Source organism: Bidens hawaiensis, unplaced genomic scaffold (genome assembly GCF_021521415.1).
Source record: "Bidens hawaiensis isolate Kalapana, Puna unplaced genomic scaffold, B.hawaiensis_p1.1 tig00060881_1, whole genome shotgun sequence".
NCBI classification, from domain to species: domain Eukaryota; kingdom Viridiplantae; phylum Streptophyta; class Magnoliopsida; order Asterales; family Asteraceae; genus Bidens; species Bidens hawaiensis.
This window is the reverse complement of record NW_027500951.1, coordinates 35,715-56,749: the sequence shown is the minus strand read 5'-3', so window position 1 is coordinate 56,749 and position 21,035 is coordinate 35,715. Positions and strand designations below refer to the sequence as shown.

At 42.6% G+C, this 21,035-nt stretch overlaps 1 protein-coding gene across 1 annotated transcript in view; it reads left to right on the top strand.

Annotated features, from left to right (window-relative positions):
- LOC143603144 (uncharacterized) overlaps positions 1 to 21,035 on the top strand; it is a 43,566-nt gene that overhangs the window by 5,547 nt on the left and 16,984 nt on the right. Inside the window, exon 3 of the mRNA XM_077080039.1 lies at positions 114 to 350. Within this exon, the coding sequence (XP_076936154.1) occupies positions 114 to 350 (237 nt within the window). The remainder of the gene's footprint in view (positions 1 to 113; positions 351 to 21,035) is intronic.

The window sequence follows — 21,035 nt, the reverse complement described above, 5'->3', positions numbered from 1 at the left end:
TTAATGGTAATAATAAGTCAAACTGGAACAACTATAAGAATAGTAATTATAACTCTAATTGGCGTTCTTCCGGTACACCCCCTAATTTCCAAACAAATTCAAATCTTAATCAGGGGCAGGATCAATCGTTTAGTGGGGATCAAAGTAGTCAAGGTGGGAATAATGGGCAGGACTTGAGTAGTGGTATTGGTAGGTTAGAGGAGATGATGAAGCTAATCCTAGTTAGAGATCAGGACACTCATAAAAAAATTGCCGATCATGATTTGCTTTTAAGGAATCACCAGTCCGCACTCTTAGATATTCAGAGAACCGTAGGTGATATAGCCCGACGTTTAGATGAGAGACCCCAGGTCAGTTTTTAGGTTCTACTCAGCAGAATCCGGCCGCTCAAATAAATGCCATTTCTACTCGTAGTGGTAGGGTTTTAGGTCCGGAGAGAGAGATTGAGGTAGAGGAGAGTGAGGAGTTAGTTGATAAGGAGAGAGTGATGGAGACTCCTAGGAGGGTGTAACCTAGGCTAGACCCAGCAAATACCGCACCTACCAGTGAGTCCATAGTTAGAGGAAGTGAGGAAAAGAAACCGAGACATGTTAGGCCTTCACCGCTTATAGATCATGTTCGTTTTCCGTATCCATCCCGTGCTAAGAATCAGAAATTTCGTAGAGAGTACGGGAACTTTTTAGATATGTTTAGGCAGCTTAGGATTAATCTTCCGTTTATCGAGGTCCTCCTGCATATGCTGAAATATGCCAAGTTCTTGAAAGATATTCTTAAGCGAAAGGAAAGTCTGGAGGTGTAGGTTCCCAGCCGGATCTACACGGAATATCTCGTTCTACGTAGGTGCGGAATCCCTACGTAAGACGATACGAGCGTAGAAGACGATACACGTTAAACACAATCAAACACACGTTACAATACACCAAGAACACGTTGTATTGCAACTGATAACACGTGATACACCGATCACTGATTACACGGAATGAACAACTCTCCTACAAACCTAGCCGCAGCTAAACACTTATAACATACGACAACTTCGTCTAACATGTTTAGGCGAAGTTGTTACTAACTTCGCTTGTTCCACAAGTTCGCTCATATCAGGCGAACTTGAGACAACTTCGCTTAAATCTAAATACAAAACATACTAACTCGATTACAGACACTATATACTGAACTACTGACATCATGTACTAACAGACTCCCCCTTGGCAGTAGCTTCATATCTCTATCTTCAATCACGTGTCTTGTAATCTCAAAAATCTTGTATCTTTCATCTTTAAGCATGAACGCCTTCTCGTACACAAACTGAAACTACTCTTTGATATTTCTTTGCTTATTCTTTCCAAGCAGGAATGTAAAATATCTTTTTCTCGTTCAGCACCTGTAGATCAGCTTGAGACAAATTCACTAAACGCATAGGATCATATACTCTCATCAGTTCTTCTTCATCTTCATCCTCCATTACTGCTTCAGCTGTTTCACAATCAACGAACCACCATTTCAGATCTTTGAGCACATCCTTGGGCATTTGTTTCATCGGCACTTCTTTTATACACCGGATCGGCTTATTCTTTATTATCATCCAAGGCTTGCCATCTGCTCTCATTCCTCTATCTTTGTCTTCAACGAGCTTTCCTTTCTGTGGTTTCAACAGCTCGAACTTTTTCTCCTTTATGCTTTCCTTCCAGACTATCTTCCCAATGACCCTATCCATGTTATCATCACTCCTGTTTATCAACCCCAACCTGGCTAAGTCCTTCACTTCACACTCAGGCAACGTATTCAACGATCTCAACAACCTCTTGAAATACTGAACCCCATCATACCGTTTAATCACAAAAAGCCTCAACTGCTCATCATATAACCAGCATATAATCCCCTTTTTCGATTCAGCATAACCCCTGATGTTGTAACTTTTCTTGAACATAGTAGGGACCGCCGGTTTCTTAGTCTTTACGAACCACTGAGCGTAGCCTTCTTTCCATCTTGGCTGCTCCTCCCATTCTGTCTCATCACATCCCGTATCTTGATCCAAATCTGACTTTTCAACCTCTGGAATTTCATGCTCAACATTCTCCTCCACAATTTCTCCCTCTTCGACTTCACTATCAATCACGATCTCAGCCCCTATCTTCTCTATCTCCTCCAATGGTAACACATCCTCATCACCTATAACATCATCCAACACCTCCTCAGCATCCACAACTACCACATCATCACCTGAACCGCCAGCTGCACTCGTTGACTCCCCCTGAGATGTGGAAGTCCCAAGAGCTTGTTCAGTTCTTGGCAACTCTCCACCTGCACCTTTCGATGCATTGGGATCATCGTCTCGATCATTACGCTTCTTAGTCCTCAGCTCGTCACCCTTACAGCTCGTCTCCCCCTGAGATGCCAAGAACTGTTTCAAGGCATCAATTATTTTACCATGCTCGATCAGGAGGGACGACTGAATCTGATTCTCCGCAACGAGGCGCTGAATAGCATGGGTCTGGATAAGATTTACTCTTGATTGTTCTGCCACGACCCTTTCAAGCGCTGCTATTCTTTCCGAGTCAGATAGGGTTGCATCGAAATCAAACCTCATATATGATACGTCTTGAGCGTACGGAGGAGGGATTCCCAATGTAACCGGCACCTCAGAAACAGGTTGAACCGTAACCGCAGGTGGTATCGTAACCGACAACCCTGCAGTGGCAACAACTGTCGACTCAATAAACCTTGCTACGACCTCCGTTGGAGTAAGAGTTGAAGGTGGCAAGGACACAATCTCCGGAGCCGAGAGCTGGAATGTAGTGGGTGGTATGCCAAACGAAGATGAGGTAGTCACCACGGGAACATCCGGGGCGCTTGGCCCTGTAACTGGCAATGGTGTAGGGACTATAGTCATACCAGACAGTGCGGGTGGAGTGAAACGAACCACCCTTGAGCTCTCACCAGCTCCCGAACCTGCACCTGCCCTTTCCCTTCTCGATCTACAGACCAACTGATGTAAATTTCCTCAAAGTCCGAATCACTGTCATCATTGTCTCTCTTCCTCTTCCCATGAATCCTTTCTTGTGTAACTAAAATCCGTCTAGCTTCAGCCACATCATCATCTGAAGAAACAGAATCAGCCTCCGTCGTAGCTGCCATAGCAACATTCACACTAGTAAACCGGGCTACCGAGACCTGTACCTCTTCCTCAGGGTCAACACGATCCATATTAAAAAATCCTTGACCGCCAAACGCAGCTTCAAGGTCTACATCTTCCTCCGGTGCCACAACAGGAGCAGCAGGTAAAGCTTGTTGTACCTCAGGTAGTGGTTGAGGTGCTCCAGCCTGTTGTGGTGCCGGATCCCGAAACTCGTCCCCACGAGCTGCAACATACTCTGGATTGATCAAATACCCAAATAATGGAGTATGTCGAGGACGGAGCTCAGGTTTACTTCTTGCACTTGATGATCTGCACTGAGCGAAGATCCTCTTGCTCACACTCTCCACATATCTAATCGGGCGGCGCTGAGGTAACGTGGGAGCAACGTGATTCAAGATCATTTGAAGGAATCTTGGATACATCAGAAATCTCTCACGCGCCACCGCTCGTCTTTGACGGTCTATCTCGTAGAACACCATCTGACTAAAGCTATAACGCTTATTGTAAGTCAGTGATGTCATTGCCGACTGCATGGTCGCACCCATTCCATCTGTACCAGCCTTTCTCCCTGACATACACACGATCATCACGTGCATAAGAAATAGCCATTGGTCTAACAAGAATCCCTTTCGTCTTTGAGTATCTCCCAATGGACCAGAATATCCCATTCTCAGAAAAGCACCATCTCTGAATGGAGCCACGAAGTCTGTAGGATCATCTCTCGTTTCATCCCCTAACTGCAAAGCCACCCTGATCTGCTCAGATGAGAACTGCACTATTTGATTGTTAACCGTTGCACGCATAACCGGGGGCTCGACACGACAGTCATATTCCACTGTCTGCCAGAAATCTTCTATGTTTGGCAAAGAGATAGGCAGTGTTGTAGTAATAGCGTGGAAGATACGCGAGCGGATAAGAAACGTGATGATTTCGCGGAAATCATCAACACCGCTCGCATCCGGGTCCAGAGTAATGTACATGTTATGCCCCGGGAAAAACTGCCGATTGTTATCTCCTCCTTCGTCACCACCTGCACCACCTGCTCCAGCTACAGCTGCCATTTCTGCAACACAAACAGTCTAAGTTAGAGAAACGTCGAAGCAAATCACAAGTTCGCCTATTACCATGAGCGAAGTTATGATGTATTCTGTATAGGCGAAGTTAGGGGTGGGGCGAAGTTGGTAATAACTTCGCCTTAACATGAACTTCGCCTTATAAATGTTTAATAAAAAAGGACCAGGCGAAGTTAATGATAACTTCGCCTAACCACAACTTCGCCTCATATACGGTTAAATAATTAAATATCAGGCGAAGTTAAATCTTAGGCGAAGTTAAGGATAACTTCGCCTAAACTGTAACTTCGCTTGAATCTGAAGCGGCAACAGTATAGACGGCCAAACGAGATGAAATTGGATAATTTGTTAAATGTGGACTCATAAACACATGATATTATGGAGATCTAGACGATCAATATGATTACGACCACGTGAAAATAAGTGTGATAAGCAGGTGTTAAGGGTTTCGAATGTACGGCGTCACAAAACGGAGCAAAACGACCTCGATAAACACCATTGTCCGGGATTATAAGATACGATGACACTACGCACCTTTAAATCGGATTAGAAACTGAGAAAAACGACAAGATGTGATTCGAGATATAACTTCGCCTAGGTTACTGGAAGTTAAGTTCGCTGGTTTTAGAAAATAATAATGAGTTTGACCAAAAATTTCTTTATATAGGGTCAGAGTTATACAGGCGAAGTTATGGATAACTTCGCCTATCCCATAACTTCGCCGATATTAAACTTTACAAAACAAACCCCTATAATTTGAACAATTTGCAATTAAGTTTTAAAACATCCTTTAAAGAGTTAAATGAGACGATCAAGACCAAGTAACCAGATATAAAGTCATAAAACGACTTAAGTGGAATAAAACTTAGAAATAAAGTACACGGGATCAAATTTCAGTCTCGACAGGGACTACCACGTTTTAGAAAAGATCCGAACAGGAATCATACTAATTAAGTGACTGTCACACAGATCCATGTTCAGCTGTATTATGACACAAAGAAACAGGTTGTAAGCAGGTAACAAACTTAAAATGGTTTTCATCGCTTCTGTGATACGGGTCAGGTTCAATTAAGCTCAAAATATAAATGGGCAACACCTCAGAGATTATGATGTCTCCTATCTATTCTCAAAGCGTATTTGGCTTTCCCCAAGTCACCCCGAGTTGACCTCGACCCGTAGTGTCTGATTAAATTGTAAGTACACGCCGATCTGTAGAGTCTTCTTCCCGTTCTCTTTCTTGCATCTTGATTGAGAAGTATCCACATTATAAGCTCTAGAATGTCTTAGTAACACATAATAATAATAATTTTTTTTTTAACTAATAAGATTTACATAGCTTCAAGTAAACTACTGCAAGTCCCGAATCTGGATCACTGCAGTTTCTTGACACACCATCTTCTCGGGAATCAGAACACTCACGGGCTCGTGTATGACTGGGTAATCGCTTTTCTGCCTATCATTCGGAAAGATATATATGGAGACATGCATAACTCTTAAGGAGTTTTCACGTAAAATCGAGGAGATTTAGTTAGTATCACTTCTATTTTTACGCACCATAAAAAGCTACCATGACATACAATGACTGTTCTAAAGTCTTTTAGGCCTAATAACTTCACTAGTTAAGCGCACAGAATCAGTTTGTCTATCACTTTCCAAGGTTGGATCAATTTTCTTTCAAACATAGTAAAGAAACTTCTTACGAAGTAGTAGACTTGAAAAATTATTTCATCTCCCTTAAAAAATTTTAACTTCTATCGCCCCGATCAAGTCGAAGTTTTCAGGTAAACGGCTATCCTGAAGATCCAATGGATCAGCTAAACCGAGCACATACGAGTATGTGTCCTTCTAACTAAGTATGAACGACTAATTTTCAGCGAAAAAATAAAAACACATCATAAACCGCCCCGGTCACTTTCAGTCTTCTGGTTAATGGCTATCCTCATACTCTACAGGTGGAAATGAGGACCAAACATATCCGAAGATATGACCTTCAAACTGAAGCAACCGACATAATTCTAAGCGATTGTGACGTTTTTTTTTTATTCAAAAACGAAAAACACGGTTACTCTGGATTGATCATCCCATTTAGCTCAACAAGGTTTTGAAAACGAGTTTTGTCAAACGCTTTAGTAAACAAATCAGTGAAATTATCTAACGAATCAACATTTTCGAGCACAATCAATTTCTTCTCAGCACAATCCCGTATAAAATGATGACGGATGTCAATGTGTTTAGTTTTGCTATGCTTTACGGGATTGTTAGTTACTGAGATAGCAGCAGTGTTATCTATGCAAATAGGAGTATGAGTGAAATTCAGACCGTAATCGCGCAATTGCTGTTGTATCCAAAGAACCTGGGAGCAACAGTTCGATGCTGCCATGTATTCTGCTTCACAGGTAGAAATGGCGAGTGAGGTCTGCTTCTTGCACTGCCATGACACTAATCTGCCTCCAAGAAACTGACATCCCCCTATTGTTGACTTCCGATTCTGATTGCATCCTCCATAATCAGAATCTTTGTAGGCGACTAACTCCAAGTCTCCTCCTTTCGTGTACCACAACCCTAGCTTAGGCTTGCCTTTGAGATATCGCAATATCCTCTTCACACCCTGTAGGTTCCCAGCCGGATCTACACGAGATATCGCGTACTACGTAGGTGCGGAATCCCTACGTAAGACGTTACGAGTATAGAAAACAATACGAGCTAACACACGATACGATAACCAAACACACGTTGTATTCCAACCGTAAACACGTGATACAATGATCACCGGATACAAAACTCTCTGACTCGAATACACAAACTGTTAATCAGTTAACTATCTAAGCCGTAACCTAGTTTATATAATCACGACAACTTCGCCTGGCATGTTCAGGCGAAGTTGTCACTAACTTCGCTTGTCTAACAAGTTCGCCCATATAAGCGAACTTGTTAGTAACTTCGCTTACATACAAAACTCAAATCTAACTAACACGATTACAGACACTCGACACTGAACTACTGACATCATGCACCAACAGACTCCCCCTTGGCAGTAGCTTCATCTCTTTAGCTTCAAACACGTGTCTTGTAATATTCAATCTTCTATCTTCAAGCATGCACTCCTTCTCGAACACAAACCGAGACAACTATCTTTTTGATATTTCCTCGCTTCGTCTTTCCAAGCAGGAATATAAAATATCTTTTTGTCATTAAACACCTGCAAATCAGCTTGCGATAAGTTTACCAAGTGCATCGGATCGTACACTCTAAGCAGCTCTTGTTCATCTTCGTCTTCCATCACTGCCTTAGCTGTCTCACAATCTACAAACCACCACTTCAGGTCTTTAAGCACATCCTTGGGCATTAGCTTCATCGGTACTTCTTTCAAACACCGGATCGGTTTATACTTCATAATCATCCAAGGCTTTCCATCAGCTCTCAAACCTCTATCCTTGTCTTCAACAAGTTTTCCCTTTTGTGGCTTCAACAGCTCAAATTTCTTCTCTTTTATACTTTTTTCCATACAATTTTCTCAATGACTCAAGCCATATTATCGTCACTTCTGTTTATCAATCCCAATCTGGCTAAGTCTTTCACTTCACATTCTGGCAGTGTATTCAACGATCTTAACATCCTTCTAAAATACTAAACACCGTCATACCTTTTAATCACGAAGAGCCTCAACTGCTCATCATATATCCAGCATATAATCCCTTTCTTCGCTTCAGCATAACCTTTAATGTTGTAACTCTTCTTAAACATTGTAGGGACCGCCGGTTTCTTCGTTTTGACGAACCATTGAGCATAGCCTTCCTTCCACCTAGGCTGCTCTTCCCATTCAGACTCATCAATCCCAATCTGTTGACTCATATCTACGTTCTCGGCTTGCGGTATCTCATGCTCCACGTTCTCCTCTACTATCTCTCCCTCTTCTATCTCTGTATCAATCACAATCTCTTCACCAATTTTCTCTATCACATCACTCGGTAGTACATCATCGTCACCAACCAAAACATCATCCATCTCCTCTACGTCCACCACCACCACATCATCACCACCAGCTGCAGATGTCGACTCCCCCTGAGTTGTGGAAGTTCCAAGAGCTTGATCAGTTCTTGGCAACTCACCACCTGCATCTTTCGATGCATTGGGATCATCGTCTCTATCATTTCGTCTCTTGGTCCTCAACTCGTCGCCTTTACAGCTCGTCTCCCCCTGAGATGCCAAGAACTCCTTGAAAGCATCTATGATTTTTCCATGTTGTACCAGGAGGGACGACTGCATCTGATTCTCTGTAACTAGGCGTTGAATAGCCTGGGTCTGGATAAGATTAATCCTTGACTGCTCTGCCACGACCCGTTCCAGTGCTGCTATTCGTTCTGAGTCTGATAGGGTTGCATCGAAATCGAACCTCATATGCGATAAATCGTGAGTGTACTGAGGAGGGATTTCTGTTGTCACCGGGACCTCAGAAGTAGAGATAGACGTAACCGCAGGTGGTATCGTCACCGATAGCCCTGCAGTGGCCACAACAGTCGACTCTATAAATTGTGCCACGACCTCCGATGGAGTAACGGTCGGAGGCGGCAATGAAACGATCACAGGAGTCGAAAGTTAGAAAGTAGTGGGTGGGAGGCCAAAAGTAAACAAGGTAGCCACCACGGGAACACCCGTAGCACTTGGCCTTGTAACCTGTAGTGATGAGGGAACCATTGTCATACCGGATAGTGCTGGTGGAGTGAAACGTACCACCCTAGAGCTCTCACCGGCTCCCGATCCTGCACCTATCCGTTCCCTTCTTGACCTCCAGATCAACTGTTGTACCTCTTCCTCATAATCAGACTCGCTGTCATCAACAGTTCTCTTTCTCTTCCCATGTAGTCTTTCTCGAGTTACCGTAATCCTTCTGGCCTCTGCCACTTCATCATCAGAATCTGAGCCAGCTACCGTTGTAGCTGCCCTAGTAACATTCACAGTCGAAGCACGTTCAACCGGGACCTGTACGATTTCCTCTGGATCCACCCGATCCATATCAAAGAAGCCTTGACCACCAAATTCTGCATCAAGGTCCACGTTCTCCTCCGGTGACACAACAGGAGCAGCAGGTATAGCTTGAGGTGCTCCTGCCTGTTGTGGTGCCGGGTCCCTAAACTCGTCCCCTCGAGCAGGTACATACCCCGGGTTGATTAAGTACCCAAAGAGTGGAGTATGTCAAGGACGGAGCTCAGGTTTGCTCCTCGCACAGGAGGATCTACATTGGGCGAAGATCCGTTTGTTCACACTCTCAACGTATCTGATTGGACGGCGCTGAGGAAGCGTTGGAGCAACATGATTCAAGATCATTTGTAGGAATCTTAGATACATGATGAATCGCTCACGCGCCATCGCTCTTCGTTGACGATCAATCTCATAAAAGACCATCTGACTAAAGCTGAATCGCTTGTTGTATGTCAGAGCAGTCATCGCTGACTGCATGGTCGCGCCCATGCCATCAGTGCCCGCCTTTCTCCCTGACATGCAAACGATCATAACATGCATGAGAAAGCGCCACTGGTCAAGGAGAAAGCCTTTCCTCCTCTGCGTATCCCCCAAGGGACCAGAGTATCCCATTCTCAAAAACGCTCCATCACGGAAAGGAGCTACAAACTCGGTTGGGTCATCCCTTGTCTCGTTCCCAAATCGTAAAGCCGCCCGGATTTGTTCAGAAGAGAACTGAACAATCTGATTGTTGACTGTTGCGCGCAACACCGGGGGCTCGACTCTACAGTCGTATTCCACTGTCTGCCAGAAATCCTCAATATTGGGCAAGGATATTGGCAGAGTTGTTGTTATCGCGTGGAATATCCTCGAGCGTAAAAGAAATGTGATGATTTCGCGGAAATCATCAACTCCGCTCGCCTCCAGGTCTAATGTTATGTACATGTTGTGACCCGGGAAGAACTGTCTCTGGTGATCACCTCCGTCATCACCGCCTGCACCACCTGCTCCAGCAACAGCAGCCATATCTGCAACAAACAGGTTAAGTTAGATAAACTTCAAAGCGAATCACAAGTTCGCCTGTTACCATGAGCGAAGTTGTGATCAATTCTGTATAGGCGAAGTTAAAGGTGAGGCGAAGTTGGGAAACAACTTCGCTTCAACTTAAACTTCGTCTGATAATAGATAAGTAACATGGTCCAGGCGAAGTTACTGATAACTTCGCCTAATCACAACATCGCCTCATAAACTGTTTCAAAATCAATAATCAGGCGAAGTTAAACCTCAGGCGAAGTTACGGATAACTTCGCCTAAACTGTAACTTCGCCGAATTTGAATCGGCAACAGTTAGGGATTTTGAACGACGTGTAGACGATGATTTCAGAGATCGAGGACTCCGAAATACATGATTTTATGAAGTTTTAGACGTTCAAGTAGTTTACTATCACGTAAAAACAAGTTTGAAATCGGGTGTTAAAGGTTTCGAAAGACGAGGTCGATAATCGAGTCGAAACGACCGATGATCAACCTCAAAAACACTGATTATACGAAACTAGAAACCTTACACACCTTTAATCACAGATTGGAATCGAAAAAAAGAAACTCAGATGATCGATGATATAAGTTCGCCGGTTGACAGAGAGTTAAGTTCGCTGGGTTTTTGAAATTATGAAACTGTTTGACCTTTAAATTCCTTTATATAGGGTCAAAGTTAGTACAGGCGAAGTTATCGATAACTTTGCCTATTCCAGGCGAAGTTATCAACAAGTTCGCCTGTATTTACAAAACAAACCCCTATACTTTTAATAATTTTCAATAAAGTTTTAAAAACATCCTTTAAAGCGTTAAATGATACGATCAAGACCAAGTAACCAGGTATAAAATCAAACAAATACAAAAGTAACAAAAATTTGAAAAATTAAAGTACACGGGATCAAATTTCAGTCTCGACAGGGACTACCATGTTTTAGAAAAGATCCGAACAGGAATCATACTAATTCCGTGACTGTCACACAGATCCGTGTTCAGCTGTATTATGACATAAAGAAAACAGGTTGTAAGCAGGTAATCTACTTAAAATGGTTTTCATCGTTTCTGTGATACGAGTTAGGTTCAATTAAGCTCAAAACTTAAGTGGGCAACAACTCAGAGATTATGATGCCTCCTATCTATTCTCAAGGCGTATTTGGCTTTCCCCAAGTCATCCCGAATTGACCTCGACCCGTAGTGTCTGATTAAGTAGTGATTACACTTCGATCTTAGACTCTGTTTCCCGTTCACCTTCTTGTGTCTTGATTGATAATCATTATCATTATTAACTCTAGAATACACACATTTTTTTTTAATCTAACATGTATATACACAAATTCAAGTAGAAAATAACTGCAAGTCCCAAATCTGGATCACTGCAGCGTCTTGACACGCTAACTTCACGGGAATCAGACCACTCTCGGGCTCGTGTATGACTGGGTAATCGCTTTTCTGCCTATCATTCGGAAAGATATGTATGAAGACATGCACAACTCTTAAGGAGTTTCCACATAAAATCGAGTAGATTTAGTTAGTATCACTTCTATTTTTACGCACCATAAAAAGCTACCATGACATACAATGACTGTTCTAAAGTCTTTTAAGCCTAATAAATTCACTAGTTAAGCACACACAATCAGTATATCTATCACTTTCCAAGGTTGGATCAATTTTCTGTTAATCATAGTAAAGTAACTTCTTACGAAGTAGTAGACTTGAAAAATAATTTCATCTCCCTAAAAGAAAAAAAATTTTAATATCAATCGCCCCGACCAACTCAAAGTCTTCAGGGAAACGGCTATCCCGAAGATCCAATGGATCAGCTGGACCGACCACATACTAGTATGTGTTCTTCTAACTAAGTATGATCGACTAATTTTCAGCGAAAGAATGAAAACACATCATAAACCGCCCCGGTCACTTTCAGTCATCTGGTTAATGGCTATCCTCATATTCTACAAGTAGAAATGTGGACCAAACATATCCGAAGACATGTCCTTCAAACTGAGGAAACCGACATAATTCTAAGCGATAGTGACGTTTTTTTTTTAAAACAAACATATGACTTGGTTACTCGGGATTGATCATCCCATTCAGCTTAACAAGGTTTTGAAATCTAGTTTTGTCAAACGCTTTCGTGAATAAGTCAGCGAAATTATCTAACGTGTCAACCTTTTCGAGCTCAATCAGCTTCTTCTCAGCACAATCCCGTATAAAATGATGACGTATGTCAATATGTTTAGTTTTACTGTGCTTCACGGGATTGTTAGTTACTGAGATAGCAGCAGTGTTATCAATGCAAATAGGAGTAAGTGAGAAATTCAGACCATAATCGCGCAACTGTTGTTGAATCCAAAGAACCTGGGAGCAGTAGTTGGATGCTGCCATGTATTCTGCTTCACAGGTTGAAATTGCGACTGAGGTCTGCTTCTTGCATTGCCACGACACTAGTCTGCCACCAAGAAACTGACATCCACCAGTTGTAGACTTCCGACTCTGATTGCACCCTCCATAATCAGAATCTGTGTAAGCGACTAGCTCCAAGTCTCCTCCTCTCGAGTACCACAACCCCAGCTTCGGCTTGCCTTTGAGATACCGCAGTATCCTCTTCGCACCCTTCAAATGTGATTCTTTTGGGTTTGCCTGAAAGCGTGCACAAACACAAACAGCAAACATTATATCAGGCCTAGAAGCAGTTAAGTACATTAAAGAACCTATAATAGCCCGATATTGGGTTCAGTCCACGTCTGCATCGTTATCTGAATCAGCACCCAATTTGTGATTGACGCAGACTGGAGTATCATATGGAGTGCTGTCCTCCATCTTGAAGCGTTTGAGAACATCATGGACATACTTCGTCTGATGAATGAACATCCCGTCTTTCTTCTGATCAACCTGCAATCCTAAAAAGAAAGTTAGTTCACCCATAGCACTCATTTCAAATCTCTTCTTCATGACGGCCTCAAACTCCTGACACATGGCGACCTTCGATGCAGCAAAGATAATGTCGTCCACGTAGACTTGCACCAGCAGAAAGTCGCTACCCTTTCTCTTGAAGAACAATGTGCTATCAATTTTACTTTTTTCAAACTCATTCTCAAGCAAGTAATCTGATAAGGTTGAATACCAGGCACGAGGTGCCTGATGTAGTCCATACAGCGCTTTACTTAGCTTGTACACGTGATCGGGAAAGTCAGGGTCAGGAAAACCCGGAGGTTGCTCAACATACACAACCTCGTCGACTTTACCGTTTAGGAACGCACTCTTCACATCCAACTGAAAGACCTTCATCTCCTTATGAGCAGCAAATGCCAAAAACAGCCGAATGGCTTCCAATCTTGCCACAGGAGCAAACACCTCATTGTAATCAATCCCCTCTTGTTGATTAAAGCCTTTAACAACCAGCCTCGCCTTGTTCCTGATAACAATCCCTTTCTCATTTCTCTTACATTTGAAGACCCATTTTGTGCCTATCGCATGCACATTACGTGGTTTTGCAACCAAGTTCCATACTTCCATTTTCTTAAACTGAGCTAACTCTTCTTGCATGGCTTCGACCCACGAGCTGTCATTAAGAGCCATTTGATAGTTCTTTGGTTCAATCTGGCTAATAAAGCAGGTGTACAAGCACTCGTTGATTATGCCTGATTCTTTAATGCTTGTGTAAACACAGGTGTGCTCATTCAAGTTTGTCTTGTTTGTACACCGGCGGACAGATCAATTATTGTAGGTTCCCTGGATGGATCTGCACGGGATATCTCAATCTACATAGGTGCGGAATCCCTGCGTAGGTCGTTACGAGCGTAGAACACGAATCAAACAAACACACGATACGAATAAACGAACACACGTTATATTATAACCGAACACATGATATAATCACTGAATACACGTCTCTCGACTCACACACGTCTGTATACTATTACTTGAACAACTCGATCAACAACTCGATTAACTTTAAACAAACCGTAACCTAGGAATATATATACCCGACAACTTCGCCTGGCATGTTCAGGCGAAGTTGTCCATAACTTCGCTTGACTAACAAGTTCGCCTAAACAGCGAACTTGTCAGTAACTTCGCTTAAACATATAAAACATAATTAATCATTACAGACACTAGACTATGAACTACTGACATTTATGCACCAACAGACTCCCCCTTGGCAGTAGCTTCATGTCTTGATCTTTAAGTACGTGTCTTGTAATCTTCAATCTCTTGGTCTTCATGCATGTACTCCTTCTCTCACGTATACTGTGACTACTCGCTGATATTTCCTCGCTTCGTCTTTCCAAGCAGGAATATAAAATATCTTCTTTTCATTTAACACCTGCAGATCAGCTTTCGATAAATTAACAAGATGCATCGGATCATACACTCTTAGCACTTCTTGTTCGTCTTCGTCTTCCATCACGGCTTCAGCAGTCTGGCAATCCACATACCACCATTTAAGATCTTTCAACACATCTTGAGGCATAGTCTTCATTGGAACCTCTTTCATGCATCGGATCGGTTTGTACTTCATCACCATCCATGGCTTGCCATCTGCTCTCGTTCCTCTTTCCTTATCTTCCACTAGCTTTCCTTTCTGTGGCTTTAATAACTCAAACTTCTTTTCTTTAATACTTTCTTTCCACACGATTTTCCCAATAACTCTCGCCATGTTGTCGTCGCTTCTATTAATCAACCCCAATCTAGCCAAATCCTTCACCTCACATTCAGGCAATGTATTGAGAGACCTCAACGTCCTCTTAAAGTATTGGATCCCATCATATTTTTTCACCACGAACACTTTTAGCTGTTCATCATATAACCAACAGATAATGCCATTCTTTGACTCAGCGTACCCTTTAATATTATAAGTTTTCTTGAACATTGTAGGTACCACTGGCTTCTTCATTTTGATAAACCAATGAGCATAGCCTTCCTTCCATCTAGGCTGCTCCTCCCATTCTGTATCATCACCTACTGTATCTTGACATACATCTGACTTTTCAACTTCAGGGATCTCGTGTTCAACATTCTCCTCAACTATTTCACCATCTTCAACATCATCTTCAATCACTATTTCAGCACCAATCTTTTCAATCTCTTCGACTGGTAGAACATCATCTTCACACATAAACTCATCATCTGACATATCATCATCTAATTCCTTCAAGGCATCGATCACATCATCTCCTCGTCATCTACCATCACTACCTCATCACCACCAGAACTGCCAGCTGCACCTGCAGACTCCCCCTGAGCTGTGGAAGTCCCAAGAGCTTGAGTAGTTCTTGGCAACTCACCACCTGCACCTTTCGATGCATTGGGATCATCGTCTCTGTCATTCTTCTTCTTTGTCCTGAGCTCGTCGCCTTTACAGCTCGTCTCCCCCTGAGATGCCAAGAACTCCTTCATAGCATCTATAATTTTTCCATGTTCAACCAGGAGGGACGACTGTAGTTGATTTTCTGCTACTAGGCGCTGAATAGCCTGGGTCTGGATAAGATTTATCCTTGATTGCTCAGCCACGACCCGTTCAAGTGCCGCTATTCTTTCCGAGTCTGATAAGGTTGCATCGAAATCGAACCTCATATGTGATAAATCTTGAGTGAACTGAGGTGGGATTTCAAATGTAACCGGGACATCAGAAGTAGTTGTGGACGTAACCGCAGGTGGTATCGTGACCGACAACCCTGCAGTGTGAACCACTTTCGACTCAATAACCTGTGCAACAACCTCCGACGGAGTAAGCGTTGGAGGCGGCAACGATACAATATCTGGAGTCGTCAACTGGAGTGTGATGGATGGGAGGCCAACAGATGATGTTGTAGCCACCACGGGTACATCCGTGGCACTTGAACTTGTAAATGGAAGTGAAGAAGGAATAAGAGTCATACCGGACAAGGCGGGTGGAGCAAAACGTACTATCCTTGAAGTCTCTCCAGCTCCTGAACCCATACCTGCACCTGTCCTGTCCCTTCTGGAACGTCTGATCAACTTATGAATGTCTTCTTCTTCTTCTGACTCACTATCGTCATCTGTCCTCTTTCTCTTCCCATACGTCCTCTCTTGAGTCACCACCATACGTCTTGCCTCATCCATTACCTCATCAAAATCTGAGTCAGCCACCGTTGTAGCTGCCCTAGTAACATGCACAGACGTGGCACGTTCAACTGGGACCTGAACGTTCTCCTCTGGATCCACCCGATCCATATCAAAGAATCCTTAACCACCAAATTCTGCATCAAGGTCCACTTCCTCTTCAGCTGACACAACAGGCGCAGCAGGTATTTCTTGAGGTGCTCCTGCCTGTTGTGGTTGAGGGTCTCTGAACTCGTCCCTATTGGCAGGAACATACTCGGGTTGATTAAATACCCAAAGAGTGGAGTATGCCTGGGACGGAGCTCAGGTTTGCTCCTCGCGCTCGATGTCCTGCACTGAGCGAAGATACGTTTGTTCACACTCTCCAAGTATCTGATCGGGCGGCGCTGAGGTAGATTTGGAGCCACATGGTTCAAGATCATCTGGATGAATCTTGGATACATAATGAACCTCTCACGCGCCACTGCCCGTCTTTGTCTATCGATCTCATAGAAGACCATCTGACTGAAGCTATAACGTTTGTTATAAGTCAGAGCAGTCATCGCCGACTGCATGGTCGCACCCATCCCGTCAGTGCCCGCCTTTCTCCCAGACATACAAACAATCATGACGTGCATGAGAAAGCGCCACTGATCGAGTAGGAAACCCTTCCTTCGTTGTGTATCGCCCAACGGACCAGAATAGCCCATTCGTTAAAACGCTCCATCTCGGAAAGGAGCCACAAAGTCCGTCGGGTCATCCCTGGTCTCATTCCCGAAACGTAAAGCCGCCCGGATTTGCTCAGAAGAGAACTGAACTTCTTGATTGTTGACGGTTGCTCGCATAACCGGGGGCTCGACGCGGCAGTCATATTCCACCGTCTGCCAGAAATCCTCAATGTTGGGCAAGGAAATCGGCAGAGTTGTTGTGACAGCGTGGAATATCCGCGAGCGAAGCAGGAATGTGATGATCTCGCGAAAATCATCGACACCACTCGCGTCTGGATCTAATGTAATATACATGTTGTGCCCAGGGAAGAACTGCCTTTGATTATCTCCTCCGTCATCGCCACCAGCACCTCCAGCACCAGCAACAGCAGCCATATCTGCAACAAACGAACCAAGTTAGATAAACATTAAGGCATAACACAAGTTCGCTTGTTACCATGAGCGAAGTTGTGATAAAATCTGTATAGGCGAAGTTAAAGTTGGGGCAAAGTTGGGAACAACTTCGCTTCAACCTGAACTTCGTCTAATAACTAATAAGTAAAAAGGGTCTAGGCGAAGTTAATGATAACTTCGCCTCACCACAACATCGCCTCACAACATCGCCTCAGGCGAAGTTAAACCTCAGGCGAAGTTGCGGATAACTTCGCCTAATCCTTAAGTTCGCCTGAATCTGAAACGGCAGTTGATAGGTTTATGAAACAACGTGCAGTTGGTGATTTCGTGATTAAGGAGTCCGGAAAACATGATTTTATGGTTATCTAGACGTTCAGGTTGATTATGAACACGTAAAAACAAGTTTGAAAATCCGGTAATAAGGGTCGACCGACCGAGGTCACGAAACAGGTCGAAACGATCTCAGATTAACATCAATGAACATGGATTATACGATATAATGACCCAACAAACCTTTAAATCGGTTTGAAATCGAAGAAAGATAAACACAGACGAATCGACAGATAACTTCGCGAAAGTGATCGAGAAGTTCGCTTAGGGTTTAAGGAGATAAGTTCGCTGTGAAAATGATACTGTTTGACTTCAAGTATTCTTTATATAGGGGCGGAGTTACTCAGGCGAAGTTGTGGATAACTTCGCCTAGGGCGAAGTTATTCACAAGTTCGCCGATATATCAAATTTTACAAAATCAACCCCTATAATTATAACATTTTTCAATTAACTTTTAAAACCTCCTTAAAGAGTTAAATGACACGATCAAGTCCAAGTAACCAAGTATAAAATCAACAACTACATAAATACGAAAAACTTTTAAAAATTAAAGTACAAGGGATCAAATTTCAGTCTCGACAGGGGCTACTACGTTTTAGAAAAGATCCGAACAGGAATCATACTAATTACGTGACTGTCACATAGATCCGTGTTTAGCTGTATTATGACATAAAGAAACAGGTTGTAAGTATGGTAAATAACTTAAAATGGTTTTCATCGTTTCTGTGATACGAGTTAGGTTCAATTATGCCTCAAAATTTAAGTGGGCAACAACTCAGAGATTATGATGCCTCCTATCTATTCTCAAAGCGTATTTGGCTTTCCCCAAGTCACCCCGAATTGACTTCGACCCATAGTGTCTGATTAAGTTTGTAAGTACTCTTCATCTGCTTCCCGTTCTCTTTCTTACTCCATGATTGAGAAGTCTTGACATTGTTAGCTCTAGAATGTTTCAATAACTCATAAGGGTTTTTTTTTTTTTTTGAATAAACATTTACATAGACTTCAGAGTAGTAAACAACTGCAAGTCCCGAATCTGGATCACTGCAGTTTCTTCACACACTATCTTTACGGGAATCAGAACACTTACGGGCTCGTGTATGACTGGGTAATCGCTTTTCTGCCTATCATTCGGAAAGATATATATGAAGACATGCAAAACTCTTAAGGAGTTTCCACGTAAAATCGAGTAGATTTAGTTTGTATCACATCTACTTTTACGCACCATAAAAAGCTACCATGACATACAATGACTGTTCTAAAGCCTTTTAAGCCTAATAACTTCACTAGTTAAGCACACAGAATCAGTATATGTATCATTTTCCAAGGTTGGATCAATTTTCTGTTAAACATAGCAAACAAACTTCTTACGAAGTAGTAGACTTGAAAAATAATTTCATTTCCCAAAAAAAAATTTAACTTCAATCGCCCCGATCAAGTCAAAGTTTTCAGGTAAACGGCAATCCTGAAGATCCAATGGATCAACTGGACCGACCATATACTAGTATGTGTCCTTCTAACTAAGTATGATCGACTAATTTTCAGCGAAAGAATGAAAACACATCATAAACCGCCCCGGTTACTTTCAGTCGTCTGGTTAATGACAATCCTCATATTCTACAGGTAGAAATGAGGACCAAACATATCAAAAGATATGTCCATCAAACTGAGGTAACCGACATAGTTTTAAGCGATAGTGACGGTTTTTTTTTTTTTTTTTTAAAAAAAAAACGAAGATAAAAAGCATGGTTACTCGGGATTGATCATCCCGTTCAGCTCAACAAGGTTTTGAAATCTTGATTTGTCAAACGCTTTAGTAAATAAATCAGCGAAATTATCTAGCGTATCAACCTTTTCGAGCTTAATCAGTTTCTTCTCAGCACAATCCCGTATAAAATGATGACGTATGTCAATATGTTTAGTTTTACTGTGCTTAACGGGATTGTTAGTTACTAAGATCGCAGCAGTGTTATCAATACAAATTGAAGTGAGTAAGAAATTCATACCATAGTCGCGTAACTGTTGTTGAATCCACAGAACCTGGGAGCAGCAGTTGGATGCTGCCATGTATTCTGCCTCACATGTTGAAATGGCGACTGATGTCTGCTTCTTGCATTGCCAGGACACTAATCTGCCTCCTAGAAACTGACATCCTCCAGTAGTTGACTTCCGACTCTGATTGCACCCTCCATAATCAGAATCTGTGTAAGCGACCAACTCCAAGTCTCCTCCTTTTGCGTACCACAACCCCAGCTTTGGTTTGCCTTTGAGATATCGCAAGATCCTCTTCACACCCTTCATGTGAGATTCCTTTGGGTTTGCCTGAAAACGAGCACAAAGACAAACTGCAAACATAATATCAGGCCTAGAAGCAGTTAAGTACATTAAAGAACCTATAATAGCCCGATACTGAGTTGGGTCCACATCTGCGTCATTGTCTGTCTCAGCACCCAATTTATGGTTGACGTAGATTGGAGTATCGAATGGAGTGATGTCCTCCATCTTGAAGCGTTTGAGCACATCATGGACATACTTGGTCTGATAAATGAACATCCCATCCTTCTTCTGATCAACCTGCAATCCTAAAAAGAAAGTTAGTTCACCCATAGCACTCATTTCCAACCTTTTCTTCATGACGGCCTCAAACTCCTGACACATGGAGACTTTTGATGCAGCAAAGATAATATCATCCACATAGACTTGCACCAGCAGGAAGTCGCTTCCTTCTCTCTTGAAGAACAACGTGCTATCTATCTTCCCTCTTTCAAACCCATTTTCAAGCAAGTAATCTGATAAAGTTGAGTACCAGGCACGAGGTGCCTGATGTAGTCCATACAACGCCTTGCTTAACTTGTACACGTGGTCTGGAAAGTCTGGGTCAGGAAAACCCGAAGGTTGCTCAACATACACTACCTCATCGACTTTCCCATTCAGAAACGCACTCTTCACGTCTAACTGAAATACCTTCATCTTCTTATAAGCAACAAATGCCAAAAACAATCTAATGGCTTCCAATCTTGCCACAGGAGCGAACACTTCATTATAATCAATCCCCTCTTGTTGATTAAAACCTTTAACGACTAGCCTCGCCTTGTTTCTTATAATAATCCCTTTCTCATCTCTCTTGCACTTAAAAACCCATTTTGTGCCTATCGCATGCACATGCTTTGGTTTTTCAACTAAAGTCCAAACTTCCATTTTCTTGAATTGAGCCAGCTCTTCTTGCATGGCTTCGACCCACGAGCTGTCCTTTAGAGCCATTTGATAATTCTTTGGTTCAATCTGGCTGATAAAGCAGGTGTACAAGCATTCGTTGAT